At 36.2% G+C, this 16,400-nt stretch overlaps 3 protein-coding genes across 8 annotated transcripts in view; 2 read left to right on the forward strand and 1 right to left on the reverse strand.

The window, feature by feature from the left end:
• LOC127624804 (calpastatin-like) overlaps window positions 1–16,400 on the reverse strand; it is a 711,053-nt gene that overhangs the window by 402,707 nt on the left and 291,946 nt on the right. The window lies entirely within an intron of this gene.
• Window positions 1–16,400, forward strand: part of LOC127624799 (drebrin-like) — a 175,792-nt gene that overhangs the window by 103,655 nt on the left and 55,737 nt on the right. The window lies entirely within an intron of this gene.
• LOC127624814 (prolactin receptor-like) overlaps window positions 5,029–16,400 on the forward strand; it is a 28,480-nt gene continuing 17,108 nt past the window's right edge. Inside the window, exon 1 of the mRNA XM_052099751.1 lies at window positions 5,029–5,243. Coding sequence (XP_051955711.1) covers window positions 5,233–5,243 — 11 coding nt within the window. The 5' untranslated portion in view covers window positions 5,029–5,232. The remainder of the gene's footprint in view (window positions 5,244–16,400) is intronic.

Here is a 16,400-nt window from a genome sequence, read left to right on the forward strand (position 1 = left end):
GGAAGAGAATGCATAGTAAACAAGGCTTTTGAAGACATAGATTTAACAATTGGAGTCATATTAATAATGTTTTTATGCTGCCTTTATGTGCTTTTTTTAGCTTCAAAGTTTTGTACCCTGTTGACTTTCATTGTATGTATCATACACATATTGGGGTGGCTTCAGGATGAGTTAATTATCTGAGAATCTTCCTTATTTAACTGTGAACCCTTCTTTTATTGTATTGTTATAATGAAATGAATTCACAACTAGCATTCAATTCAAATCTTTATTTTTAGACTCCAAATATTCATAATAATATGTAATCAAAGACCGATCAAATCTGCTCATGATGAAAAATAAAACATTTAGGCCTATAGCTATTGCTGGTTCTCATTGTTTTGTATTGTGCTGCTCAATGTAATTGATTCACGATGCTAATGCTAATCGATGATGCACGTTGTGTGAAAGAAACATTTACATGAAGTCAGTATTTATTATAAGTAAAAACGTTACTGTAAAAACCTCATCAGCATTCATGGACTATACAAACATATAAAAAACTGTATAAAAACACTTCTAGAGCCTTATTATTTTAAGTTTGGTTTGTACAGACAGACATTAGAAAATTACATTGAAATGTTGTGGATGGAGATTTGCAAAGCCTGCAGTTGTCATGGTGAAACACTGAGAAACATTTCTCATTCAAATACATTTGTCTCAGGTGTAGAAGCAATGTGGCACTTTTAAGACTGATTTGTATTTCGTGTCATCCTCACCTCTAATGTCATGTTGATTTAATACATTTAATTAGTACACAATGGCTTTTATGACAATATTATACAATAACCTCAGTCTGCACTGAAATGCCATTGAATAATTTACTTTAGACTGTTGGTCATTGAGTAAAAGAGTAAAAGGTCCTTTAATTAATCTTCTGATCAGCAAAGAAACTCTTCTTATCAAGATCCTTTTTTTGTTTTAATGTAAAGCTCTTGAGTTGGCTATATGGTTATTTGGAAATGTAAAAAAAAAAAAAAAATGATGTTACATTTCTTCAGATTATTCTATTGGTTTATTGGTTCTTTAGCACTATATAGTAAGTTTTTTAACTTTATAGGTAATGGCATCAAGACATACAGTATATCCTTTTAATTTAAACATTCGTTGAACCATATTTTTAAGAGTACATGCTGTATTATGCACGATAAATAGATGTTGTGCAATTGAATGTAATCTGGATTTTAAAGGGAAAGTTCCTTTTAAATGGTTCATTCTGTAGGTCTGTTCCTCACACAAAACTATTTTATGACATTTGAAAAAATGAAATATATCACATGAGTCATATGTAGAGTCAGTGGAGATGATAAAGGCATCCATAGGAATGATCCGTTGTTGTTTGCTGAAGGCAGACTTAAGATGAGCAAGTAAGAATTTGTATTTTCTGAAAGGGTTAATATAATAAAAGTGATATGATACACCGTGAATTCGTATTTAGGTACATGCCATGAATATAATTTTCTATTTTGCATTTATTCTGTTATTATACACGGTGTAATTAAACAATCTTTTGACCATAAATGCTTGGGGACTCTTAATGGATTTCAAGGATGTGCTGATGACTGACAGGGCTTTGGGTGTTATTTCCCAATGTCGATTGACAGACAGACAGACAGACAGACAGACAGACAGACAGACAGACAGACAGACAGGCAGACAGACAGAGAGACAGACAGAAAGACAGATAGATAGATAGATAGATAGATAGATAGACAGACAGATAGACAGACAGACAGACAGACAGACAGACAGACAGACAGACAGACAGACACACAGACAGACAGACAGACAGACAGACAGACAGACAGATGAGAGATGATTGATAGACAGACAGACAGAGAGATGATAGATAGATAGATAGATAGATAGATAGATAGATAGATAGATAGATAGATAGATAGATAGATAGATAGATAGATAGATAGACAGACACACAGACAGACAGACAGACAGACAGACAGACAGACAGATGAGAGATGATTGATAGACAGACAGACAGAGAGATGATAGATAGATAGACACACAGACAGACAGACAGACAGACAGACAGATGAGAGATGATTGATAGACAGACAGACAGAGAGATGATAGATAGATAGATAGACAGACAGACAGACAGAGACAGACAGAGACAGACAGAGAAACGACAGACAGACAGACAGAGAGAGAGAGAGAGAGAGAGATGATAGATAGACAGACAGACAGACAGAGAGAGAGAGAAAGATGATAGATAGATAGACAGACAGACTCGTGTGATGCGGGTAGAACAGGAGCGTCACACTTGCCTAGAAGACACCTGTTCATTTAGATTTATTTTACAGTATAATATATAAAGTGAAAAATTAATTACATTTTGGTCTGTTCTCATCCAAAACCAACGGGATCTCTTCAGAGGACATTGACACTGGATTCTGATGGAACACTTGATGTGATATTTGGACCTTCAGAGTTCTGGCCACTTTCATTGTTTGGTTCTACAGAGCTGAAATATTCTTCTAAAAACCTTTGTGTTCTGCAGTAGAAAGAAAGTCATACACATCTGTGATGGCATGAGAGTGAGAGAATTTTCATTTTGAGGTGAAATATCCCTTTAACGAAACAATTTAAAGGAACATTCCAGGTTCAATACAATACATTTATAAGAATTAAGAGTTTATTCAATTATAGCCACAGGCTGCTAACTATAATTGTATTTGTTTCTTGTTTTTTAAATTGAGAAAATGTATTTGTAGAATTGAGTATGGGGGCATGTTGAAGCGGGTGTCGCCCAGGGCGCCAAACAAGCTAGAACCGCTACTGAGTATAGCTGAATATTTGGCCTACGTGTGGTAATGAAAGAGCAGGACCCTCTTTGCCTTGACAAAACACACATTTCTCACTGTTACTGTACATGCTCACTTTGCTGTTTCATCTGTCTCTGTATGATGTATATACAATGCATAAAATCTAGTTAGAGTATACACTATAGTTATAGTGTTACAGGTTGTTTTTGATTACTACTGTGTTTCTGTACAATGTAACGTTATATCATACTTTATTCTGATTAATTTTTATGGAATTTGCCCCGGGGTGCACAAGACATGTGCAAGCCAGATCTGTTGCTTTCTGTAGCATCTGTTTTCTTCTTTTTGCCTGACGAAGTGGTGACACCTGGACAGTGGTAGCAAACCCAAAAAAGGTGTTCATAATATATTTCATTGATGACATCATAATTATTTTACAGAAAACACTGAGGTAGTTGTGTGGAGTGGTGAATAAGGCTAATATTCTGCAAAACATGTTTTTTAAACATGCAGTGATAGTGAGAAAATGACTTATTCTTATGTTTACCCACTATTAGCCTTTCAAGTTTCAGCTTTAGTGTATATTTATGCAGGCTAACATATTTTATGCATAAGAATGCTTGCGATTCACCTGGAAACGAATACTTCTGAGTTCAGCTTGAAGTATGTTGTTTTTTCTCTTTCAGACATTCCACCTGTCTGCTTCATTCCATTTGTTCAAAGAATTAATTTACTGAATCATGTTTTTCTGCTCTACATTGTAGTTTTCCTCTGTTTTTACCAAATGTATTTACTTAAAACATGTTCTGTCCTGTGTACTATAAATATTTCTAGGATTCTGTGAATTAGTCGCTAGACTGTGGTTTTAGCATTCACTTGATCTGTTCATTTTCCTGTCCATGTGAACCCTAAAGCACGTAATTTGATGCGAACAGCAGGAAATATTACCCCATCAAGTATCATTTGATTATCATATAATTTTCCTCTTCAGTTGCATTAAGCAGACGGGTGAATAATCAGAAAAGTCTAGTGTATGTTGTCCCAATATCTAGGATCCTTGCCACAAAAAATAAACATTTTAGTCATCCTAGATTTTACAGACTGCCCAAAAGTCAAGAGATTTTTAACAAGCACATTCACCAATACAAAATGTTCTTTTGGTCATGGGACCAATCCACATCCGAATGCTGTTTTTAAGCAATAGGTACATAGTAAAGAAGAGCGATTTCCCAGATAGGGGTAGTGCCACTGTATCCTAGTGATCCTTCAATTTATTGCCTTCTCAATGAGACATATGGAGTGGCAAACAAAGTGCTTGAGAGCATGATGGTGAAGGGTTTATCTCAACAGGTTTTACAATGTTTAAGGAAGAGCAGAGCTATATAACCTTGTGTTTGGATAGCGAGCGAAAGCAGTTTGAGATGGTCATAAATTATTGTCAGGCCTGTCATTGCAGTGGAACAGTCAGTGTGGTCTTATAGGATAGGACAGTGTCCATCTGATCACCCATTCATTCACTTGATTTACAGTACATTGTACAGTAAATGCAGACGTAATAGCAATGGTTTTGATCTTAATATTTTATTTTATAATGAAAGCAATAAACTATAAATCAGTCAGTTACAACAGTTAGGTTGTATTAAGGGCAAGAGTTAACATGGACTACCAATTGACAATAGTTTTACTGCATTTATTAATCTTGCTTAATGTTAATTTATACTATGTATAAATTAGGAGTGGTGGTGGTGTAGTGGTCTAAAGCACATAACTGGTAATCTGTTAATCAGAAGGTCGCTGGTTCGATCCCCACAGCCACCACCATTGTGTCCTTGAGCAAGGCACTTAACTCCAGGTTGCTCCAGGGGGATTGTCCCTGTAATAAGTGCACTGTAAGTCGCTTTGGATAAAAGCGTCAGCCAAATGCATAAATGTAAATGTACTATTGTTCAAATAAGTTCATATGAGGCATTAACAAATGTATATGTAAGCCATTTTTAAAGTTTTTTTTTTAAGTTTGTAAAAAAATTATATTAACCAAAATTAATAAATTCAAGGAACGAAAGTAGAATCACAGGCTTACAGCATTAGATTACCATTTAGGAATACTTCCTCAGCACAGGGCGGATGAGAGAGCACAGAGTGGGAGGGACTTGTGGGAGGAGCTAAGCAGTCGAGGCCACGCCCACTCACAGGCAGATCGGTTAGACGCTAGACAGGAGATGGATGCCCTGCTCCTTGAGGTAGCTGAGTTACCTGTGAGGTGTGGGAGCGAGTCTCTTTAGACATCAAGCCTAACGAGCTATCGGTTACATAAGCGAAAGCAGAAATCAGCCTGTTCAATGAAGTCATCCTGAAGCCTCGGATCACTTGAACCGCTAGAGAGGGGATTACAGGATCTCATCATCGCCGTATGAATAAGAGGTAAGCGCGGAGATATGACACACGCTGTCCCCGGCCTCCCGTGCTTGCGTTTTCACACCGGTCGTTGCGATAGGTCCCGTTAGCCTACTTTTTTGCCGCTTTTACACTTTAGTCAGATCTCGAATACATTGCATTGAAAATGGAGTGGAATTAACACCCAAATAAGAAAGATGTAATGTTTGCCATGTACACAAATTAATATGGTGCTGGGCAATGTGTTGTGGTTAATTTGACTGAACCGTCATATTTATTATATAAAAAATGTATTATATGACTGAACCGTAATATTTATTATATAAAAAAGTTCAACTTAAATATAAAAAATATAGACAATTGTAAAAATGTATAATAAATAGCAAATACAAACTACATGTACATCTTTACTATTAGTGCTATAAGCATTATTTACCAATAGCAACATGTTATATGTGTTACATTTGTATTGTGCATCATGTGTTAAAATAATTTATCTGGTTTAAAGTTTAAATGATTTATTATGACTGAGTTGAGTTGATTACATGAGATTTTACACCAAAAAAAAAAAAAAAAATATGTTTCAAGGGTCAGAAGGGGTAGAAATAGCTCCTCACATCTTAAAGAATGCCCTTAAAGTGGGCATTCTGAAACACAAACTGTCACTTTAAATGTCTTCAATCTGGGTGTGGGTACACTTTAAAATACAGTTTTGACATACTGCACTGTAAAACATGATTTTGCCTTTTAGTTATCATAACTCAAAATGTAGAGTTAGAATAACTGCCCTGGATTGATCTTGTTGAGAACTCAATTATCCAATTTGAGCTTAGAAAAACGAATCAGCTGAAATCAAAATAACCAGGATTACCATGCACACCACACTCACGTATTTGGACTCCCAGCATGCACTGCTGTATGTTGCCTAAATGTATGCCAATTTAAGTTGTCACATTCAGTTAATTTTCATGCAGCAATAATTCAAATCTGTTTACTCAATGATGTGTTTGATCATTTTCACCTTCATTGAGATTTGCATGTAAAGTGTTGAGACCCATGCGTGTCTCCTTAACAAGCTTAAGCCTAAATATCATATGAAGGAACTGACATTGGCCTCTGACCATCTTTTGACCATTTACCATTTTATAGCAGTTTATTTTACCTTTGGCAATGGGATAGCCCTATCTACTTCTTTAGTTAATATAATATGAAATGATAATGCAGTACTGTGCAAAAGTTTTAGGCACTTGTTAAAAATGTTGCATAGTGAGGATGCCTTCAAAAATAATGACATAAATAGTTTTCATGTATCAATTAACGTCATACAAAGTCCAGTGAACATAAAAAAGCTAAATCAATATTTGGTGTGACCAACTTTGCCTTTAAAACAGCACCAATTCTCCTAGGTACACCTGGACACAGTTTTTCTTGGTTGTTGGCAGATGGGATGTTCCAAACTTCTTGGAGAATTTGCCACAGTTCTTCTATCTATTTAGGCTGTCTCAGTTGCTTCTGTCTCTTCATTGCAATTACAACAGAAATTCTAATGTAAACTGTTACTAAATTATATTGTTCTCAGTAGTTGTTAACATGTGGGATCGTTGGTAAATCAGTAGTCAAGTAGCCCTACTGCATCAGAGCAGCGTTTTAGAGCTTAATTATATTAGCGGATGGAAAGTGCTGATATAGGCGATCATTATGCAATGAGCTTTCCATCGGTCTAATCCTAAGCATGAATGGGCCAGAATGGCTGTGGAGTCTTCAGTGCTCCATGCAGTTCTTGGAGGTGCGTCAACAGCTTAATAATACGTGACTTATGCTTTCTGGTTCAGAGTTAAGTGTTGGTTTGTGGTGTGGTCATATTTGTTTTTTAGACTACGTTTAATTGTTTATTGCATGTGGAGTCAGGTGAGTAAGTGCACAGTCACTATATGAAACTGACTGGAATTCTGGAATAAAGTGTGGTCATAAAAATTATCTTAATTGTTCCTCTTGATGTGTGCAAATAAACTGAGGTCAGACAAAGATCAGAGTTATCAAGAACAAAGCTTACAGTACAAGCTAGAGTCTGTTGTTTCTGATTACATCTAGTTTTTGAAGTCTATTTTGCATTTATTTGATATGTTGCACCATTTAACAAACTCAGTGCTTTTGCTTGACATTGTCCAACCAACGTGTACTGAAAACATTAGAACAGATGACATTAGCTCCTTAGTCTGGGCTAAAGTGAGTCCTTCCACTTCCTAAGTGGCCATTCAGCAGAATGTATCAATTAGAATCTTTAACACACTCAAACTCACTTTGTTTGTTTATCAGCCATCCCAATTAAACTCCTGAATCTCTATAAGGTTACAGATGACCCAAAGGGCCTACATTTTGATGGCAGTACAATTCAAACATGGCATGTGACTGTAAGGATGCTACATGTGGCCAACAGGTGCCGGGTGTGACGTTTCTAATTAAAGTCTTTGAGACGGTAAAGAAAAACACGTCCCTGTATTATGCAGTGAAGTCGAACACGTTCAAAATAAGTACGCATTTACTTGCTGTTCAAACATGTGCCGAAAGTGACCAGTGTCTGTTTTGATTATACTTTGATACCATCATGAGGTAAATGTCTTCACTTCAAGTTTACGGTATGTTTGTCTACCTGTGACTTTAAACCAGTTTTGCAGCTTTCATATTTTCTTCTCATAACGTTTTAAAGTGGGGTTGTGGGCATGCCAGTTAAAACACACACACACACACACACACACACACACACACACACACACACACACACACACACACACACACACACACAAACCCCCAACTCTACTTATCACTCATTTCTTGTATATTTGATTAACTCTTTCCATTAAATATAAGGTGCAGATCCTGTGACTGATCCATGATGTTGTGGAGTCATTGTTTTTGCTTCTGATCTTTAGTTAGCTATATTGAGTTTTAATATACTCCTTTTGTTTTTGGCTAACAGTAACAGTACCATGCCAGAGCATAACTTAACCTTATTATTATTAATATGCTGCTAAGGCAATTATCATTATTTCATATTCGCAAAGTATAGCTTGAAGCTGAACAATTATATTCTCTTGCAAAAAGAGTAAAAAAGAAAAAAAGAAATCATTATTCTACTTTTAGTGCTTTTGTATATGAATATTCTTTTCAGGGTCATAAAGGCTAAATATACAGTAATAGCAGTGCTTTAAAAGCAGCCTTCACACACATTGATTGTTGGTTTAGGTCTAGTGAAACACTACTGAATCATGTTGGCTTTCTAGAAATCAATTACAATTTGTTCAATTCAAGAAAATTGAAGTATTTCAAAGTGAACAGGGCTCACCTGGTGAGAAGCTGACAAAGTCTCATTGACATTAAGAACGCCTTTTAACATAGACAGTTTAATGCAGTAATGGTGAAATGCAGCAATGCCAGTTATAACTATAGGTGCAAGACATATTGAGGGGGATACCAAAGACATTTATAATGAATCTGACGTGGTCTTGCAGGAATTTGGATTCATGTAAAAATACTGTTAGTGTCTATATTACGAGGGCAAAAGTTTGAAAGCTTGTTCAACTGGTTTTACAATTCATTCTGTTGTGAAATTAAAGACCTCTGTTATACCATCAACAAAGCAAGTTGTGCTTTCACCAGGTGTACAACCTGGTATATATATATATATACTATACATATAATGTTATACAGCCTATTTACCCCCATGGGTGTATGGGGGTTGTACACCTGGTGAAAAGCACAACTTGCTTTGTTGTGTGCGTGTGTGTGTGTGTGTGTGAGTGTGTGTGTGTGTGAGTGTGTGTGTGTGTGTGTGTGTGTGTGTGTGTGTGTGTGTATATATATATATATATATATATATATATATATATATATATAATTCAAGCTTTATATTTATGTTGTTGCATTTTTTACAAAGAAAGAAATAGCAGTGCAATGTTTACTTTTTGAATTATGTCCATTAGTATCTCAGGCAGCACACAAATATATTGTATACTGTAAAAGATTATTGTCCAGTAACATTAAAGGTGTTAACATCAAAATTAACAAAATATTCAAAGTTCAATACAACTTAAGCTCAATCGACATCATTTGTGGCATAATGTTGACAACAAAAATACATTTTGAATTTTGATTTACAAAAAGCAAAAATCGAGTTACAGTGATGGTCTTACATTGGAAGTGAATGGGGCCATTTTTTGGAGGGTATAAAAGCACTTACATTAGTTATTCTGTTAAACTTCAAGTATTATTTGAGCCAAAGTTGTTTAAATCATAATTCTTACAGTCATTAAGGATATTTTAAGCACAGTACATTTTAGGTTTTAGGGTTTGTTGACATTACATCATCATGCCAACGAAGTTGTAAAATTGTCTCAGATTACACAGATTAGGCTAGTAAGTGATTTTATCACACTAAAATCATGTTAATACACATATCGTTTATGCCTTGTGGCGATACATTTTCAAAAGTGAGTATTTTAACATAAAAAAATGCTCCCAATTCACTTCCATTGTAAGTGCTTCACTGTTAACCAGATCTTTGCTTGTTTTAAAGAAATGGAGGGGCGTGTAAAAATGTATTTTGTGGTTATCAATATTATGCCACAAATGCTGTCGATTCAGCTTAACTTGTTGAACCAGTAATATTCCTTTAACAGGTTGTATTCAAGTCAAAAAATGATTTAATCTGACTGAATCAACCTAATTTAGTGCAAAAATGACTAGTCAGTGGGTTGCCTAACCACAAATACACAGGGCGAAATAGTCTTGAAATGGGCTTTTAAAACTATTTTTAACTTAGCATGGCATCTTAAAACAACGCTCGAGGTGGGACCCTAAAAAGACATGTGGAAAATAGCAACGTCTTAGTGAGGGTTTTACATGGAAACTGTCTAACAGCTAAAGTATGCTAATTAAAGCACACTCACTAAAAATATCAAAACTAAATCTAAACATAAACCCTTTCATGATCCGATTTCAATTCCGATTCCTGGTAACGATTCCGGTGTCTTTACGGTTCCGTTAATGATTCTTTTAGTACTTTTGATGAAGAAATATTTGGAAATATTGGATAAAGCAATTATTACTGGATTCATTGCCCTCAGAAGACTGCTACCAAATGATCCAGTAATTACTCAGATTGAAGGCTCACGAGACTTATATATACACACAGTAACAATTGTTAGTTAATTTCATGTTGGACATGACGCAATTATGATCTTTGTTTTTGATTCATTAAAAAGAACCAGCTGATAAGAGTCATTCCTTCAGGAGGTAGTGCTGTATGTCTGTGGTGTTGATTCAAATGAACTGACTCATAAGAGCCCTTCATTCAGAAATCAGGCTATACTGGCAACATGATCACACAGGAAGTCGACATGCTGTTTCTGAGAGTTCAGGTACACTAGGATCAGCCACATTATGTGGACACTGAATTTTTGCATCGGATCCGGGGTGTTTACCTTCCCCTGTGGCACAACCGAAAGCGTGTTGTGTCAGCAGCATGGGAGATTGAGGTTCAGGTTCCGCATTGAAACCAGGAAGTAATCACATTCGCATAATCAGTAACAAGCGTGATTCTGAGGTTGCATTTTTCCCTCTAATGTTATATTTGTACTCATCTCATGATTAGATTTGGGGTTTGGGTAAGAGGGTACGGTTTATAAAATATGCATTCCTCTTCACTGTATTACAGCTGAAAACAATTTGCTCCACAACTCTGTTTTGGTGTCCCTATGTGAACATTTCACCTTAAGCTCCTTAAGGCTACAACTGCACATTTAGTTTTTTGTTTACTTTGTATTGCATGCCCCATTGCAACTTCAGCTGCATTCCTACCCGAATCATATTTTGCCTCCAACTAACTGTATATCTCACATCCAAGAAACACCTCTTCATTACCATAATCCAAAAAATAAGTTACAGTTTACTGAAATAATTTGTTGTAATTAATAGCACTGATCCATTAGCCATTGATTAACGTGTCTTACAATGTGCATCTTTTCTTTTGAGAGATAAACAAGGCAACTCATCATTGTTCACATGGCACAGAGTTACTCTGTGGGGTTTGGAATATAATGTTTTGGTTTGTTTGTTTTTTTCTCAAAGAAAATGTTTAAAGAGTGTTTGAAATTGCCAATAGTTGCTTATAATTGACAAATTGGTTCGCGAGAAGGCGGGACTTACAAAGACGGGTTAAAGCAAATTATGCGTGCACACACAATGAAGTATTAGACCAGAGGCACATCATAATGCAACTAAAGCCGAATCCCGGACATTTTTGCTCCTTTTTAAATCCCGGCCGGACGCGAAAAAGAGGACGTATGGTCACCCTACTTTCTCAATCATGGCCTCCTAATAATCCCCATCCATTAATTGGCTCTATAACTCTACTCTCTTCTCTCCACCCATAGCTGGTGTGTGGTGGGTGGTCTGGTGCACTATGGCTGCCATCACATCATCCAGGTGGATGCTGCACAGTGGTGGTGGTTGAGGAGATTCCCCCTTTACTATGTAAAGCGCTTTGAGTGCCTAGAAAAGTACTAAATAAAGTGTAAGGAATTATTATTATTTCTTACCCTTATGTTGTTCCAAATCCGTAAGTCTGTCTTTCTTCCATAGAACACAAAAAGAGCTGTCAGGCAGAACATCATTGTTTCATTTCATATGTCAACTGTAAGGATTTTGTGAAGCAAACATTACGTTCATTATAGGGGCTCTAATGCATTCATGCTGGCATATGATTCACTATCTAAGCATATTTTTCCAGACTTCCAAGATGTTCATTGTTGATGTGAAAAATGCATTTGATTGGACTGAAACGGCATTTATTTTGTTGCCATGGCTACAAGCGCTATTTTCAGAATGGAGGATTAAATCTGAATGGAAGATTGCTGTTGTTATTGTGTGCTAAAACTCTTAACATTAAAAACAACCTAATGATTCTTGTTGTTTTGTAACAATATTCAAACAATGACAGTCATGTACTCAGAAATGTTTCTCATTTGTTTGCATTCTTGTGTGCCACCTACTGTATGTCATGTGCTGTTAAAGAGTTAGTTCACCCAAAAATTTTAATTCGGTCTTTATTTACTCACCCTCACGTCGTTCCAAACCCATATTACTTCCTTTCCAACCTGGAACACAAAAGGAGATATTAGACAGAATGTTAGGGACTCAGCCTCAGTCATTATTCACTTTCATTGGACATTTTTGCCATACAATCTAAATGAATATTTACTAAGGCTATCGTTCTGCCTAACATCTCCTTTTATGTTTCATGGAACAGACAGAAATACATATCGGTTTGGAACAACTTAAGTCACAATGCACATTGTAAATCTAGAGGATTATATTTTGGGTTTAGTACAAGATAAGCTTAATAAACCTCTTTTGTGGCATAAAGTTACCCTGAAAAAAACTTCTTTAGACTTTCAAAAAGTATGGGCCATTGCTTATCACGAATAAAATGCTAGAAGACTACATAATTGCTGGTAAATAAAAATAGACAAAGGTAAAAACATCAACAGTGGATGTGCATGTCAAATACACATGTGTGAGGAGGTCAGGAGATACCTGCATTTGTATAACTTAATTCTGACTGACTATAAAAACATCTTTATGTGTCTAAACTCCTTAAGAGAAATACAAATGTTCACGTCAAAATCTAAGTATACTTTGAGCTTTAAACCACGAATGCTGTCAATTGAGCTTAACTTGTATTGAACCCAAAACATTCCATTAAAAGCACTTAGAAGCACTTCCAAAATTAGGCAAAATTAGGTCAGGAAATCCTCCTAGATCTTTTCATAGCTCTAACCTGAGAACATGAATTCCTAATGCCAGAAAGACCTACCAAAGCCATCTCTGGAATAATGAGGGACAGACATGGAAAACAAGAATAGAGCATGGTTATGAGCGAGGAAAACGTTTTAAGCAAGTTGCTATATTATGTTGTTAGATATGTGCTGACTTGTCGACAAGCCTCAGCTTGCTTGCACCCGGCTTAGCGGCTTAACCCCCCTTGGAAGTTATGTAAGATCACTGTAAACAGTAGGAGGACAATCTTCTTATGCCAATTATCAGATCAAAAGGAACATTCTTGAAATCAAAACACCAATGAGTGGATAATGTCATCAGTGTTGGAGAATAGGGGATGAATAAGGAAGCTAAGTTGTTACTAGCAGGATCAGGCACCATAATGTCTGGATATTCATTTTTATGTGACTATGTTACAAGGCAGTTGGGTTCACTGATTGTCAGCTTTGACGCAACAGTTCAGAGTACAGCACTCATTTAACACAAACTTTCAGTTCTTACAAGTCAATATATCAATGTAATATTGGTTGTTACATTTGGAAAGCTATTGCAACATTTGCTTGAGGTCATTATCATTGTCTGTTTGTTGCATTGTCCATCTAGTAAATTATAGTGGGCTTTAGATAAATTAAAAATGTATGATACAATGGTAATGGTATTACGGTAGGCAGTAGAACAAACAGGCTACATGTAAATGTTTGAGCACTGAGCAAATTGAACTTTCTGGGTTACCGTGGTAACCTTTTGGTTCATTTTAGATCTGGGTTACCTTGAGATTCGGCAGCTCTGCACCACCAGATATGCCCTATTCATGATCTGCAATAGAGCGCAACAATCTGTTTCCAAAAGTAAAAATCTAATTTATTTTCTTCGTAGGGGAGTAGATTTTTAACAATAACTTATAAACCTTTAAAGGCATGCCTACCGTAAGCTCTGATGTTGTTAATCAATGGTATATTCTTCTGTTGAAGCCACCAGTCCTTGTTACTTCATTAATTAAAAAAAATGTTTAATAGAGTTTTTTTGCTGAAGAACTGTGCTACCCATGATCCTGAGGGCAAAAAGATCCCGAAAATGATGGCCAACATTTCTGGTGTTTGTATAAATCTGAATATTTTTCAATAAAATCTAAATATATTGTTTCTATACTTCAAAATCAACAACTTTAAATCAATAGTTTTCCATTTTTCTATCGTTTTTAATTTGATGACATCATTCACATTGCATAATGGGATTGCAGTTCATTCCCTCATTAAAGACACTAAGTACACAATCTCGTTCCTTTGTCTTTTTGTTCGATTTTCAAATACTTTTTTGCTTCAAATCAAAGTTTGTAATGGTGTGTTTGATTCATGTCTTAGAACTGAAATTCTAATGGAAAAAATGAATGGCAATAATGCTTCTGGAACAAAGACGACTGACAAAGTGAGTGAGCACTGTTGCACTCTATTCCATGTTTGGGCAGCTGTTGGGTTGCTGTCCTTGGTACTGAATAGCATGTTACGCTGACCAGAGGCCTCACCTAACTTTAGAGCTGGCAGCAGAAGATAAGAAGACAGAGGGGGCTATTGAAAGGCTGCCATCTACCTGATCTGACATTTTCAATCTTCTTTGTCCGACAGACAGCAATGCATGAGGAAATTGTGGTGAATAGTAGTTTCTTAAGTTTCCTCCATATACCATGAATAGGTTGTTTTTCAAATCCTGGCCGATTGTAGCCAAGCAGCTCATGAACAACCAAGTCCAAAGACTAACCCTACATTCAACAGCCACTGTATGATATGCTCAAGTTTTCACAGAGACCAATGTTGGGTGGTGGCATTGTGGCAGGGCAGGGTCATGCACTGTATTGTTTGATTCCTGCCTGAGTGGCTGATTTACTGAGATGCCAGAAGCTGGACTGACTTCATTGCACTGGAGCAGTGGAGCCCAACACATTTTGTCTGGGTCTTTCTGTTATGATGATCTAATCCCTTACGCAATCAGATATGCAGAAGTGCCAGCCGGAGAAGGTTTTTTTTCTTTTTAATCTGTGATGCCACGCTGTTCACAAGGGGAAATAAAAGTTCTCTTGATCTCTCCCCCTCATTTTCTATCTGTCATGTTTACGTTTCTCTCAATCTGTGGTTCTAATATCATGCTTTTCGTGCGCTTGGTGCTTATTTCTGTCATTAGATTAATGGTGTGCTAAAGATAAAGCCGATTCTGCAGAGGAGTCAGATGCCAAGTGTATTTGCATATTATTTCCATACTAACACCGACAGCACTTAATATTGTTATGCTAACAGAAACTGAGACTTAGGTGAAATACGGGCCAACATGACACAGCAAAAATGATCATATATTTTCATATTTGAACTATCCCTTTAAGTTGGATACCATGATCAAGTAATTTTCAAGATAATATCTCAGTGTTACTGGAAAAATATGATGTTATGGCTGGTATATCAAAACCATATGCTCAAGCTTGTTTTTTTCACACAGTTTAGGTTTCTTTGCATTACAAATAAGGCTAAGTCAGATGTGTTGTAATTTACATTTACTGGCAGTTGCTTTAATCAAAGTAATTTACACTGAATTCAAGATATACATTTTATTAGTTTGCGTGTTGCCTTAGAATCAAACCCATGACCTTGGTATTCGCATTGCTACAGCACTATGCTCTACCATTTGAACTACTCGCAGGTCACAGGTTAAGATCTCATCTATCCATACACTATGGCAGTGACCAATAACCACTTTATTTGTGTGGGTGTTAGTTGGAAAGGATTTTTAGACAGCCAATTAATTTGGATTTAGTGGATTACAGCGCTCAGTTACATGCAGAGTCTGTTTCCTTTACCTATTGATGGTCTGTTCTAAGACAACATATCGTGGATAAATAATTGTATTTGTTGGAATTTTCTGAATTTTGTATTAATTCTACTTAAATTTTGCCGAAGACAGTTTAGAAGATTTTGAGTTCATAAAAGGTTCACAGAGCTTAGGATATGTCCGTTTGTTTGAGCTTGCTTGGATCTGTCAAATTCCTCTAACAAGCTCTGGTGTTTCTTTGGCCCTTTTAACACCAAAACAAAAATAAAATAAGTGCCAAGAATGATCAATTATTAGCTAAAACAATTAGCATGTAGCTTGCATTGTTTTAAACTGCCAAGACATGAATATTCATTAGAGATGTTCACCTTTTGTGCTACAAGTTTGACCTTTGTTTTGTAGACATCTGCTCACCTTTAAACTGTAATTAAAGTCACCATGAAATCAACACAACATTAACTTCTTAAATGTCTTATTGTGCAGGTTTAGTAAGGAATAATGTACAGTAACCCGGCACGATGTGGAGGGATCTTG

Source organism: Xyrauchen texanus, chromosome 31, assembly GCF_025860055.1.
Source record: "Xyrauchen texanus isolate HMW12.3.18 chromosome 31, RBS_HiC_50CHRs, whole genome shotgun sequence".
NCBI lineage: Eukaryota > Metazoa > Chordata > Actinopteri > Cypriniformes > Catostomidae > Xyrauchen > Xyrauchen texanus.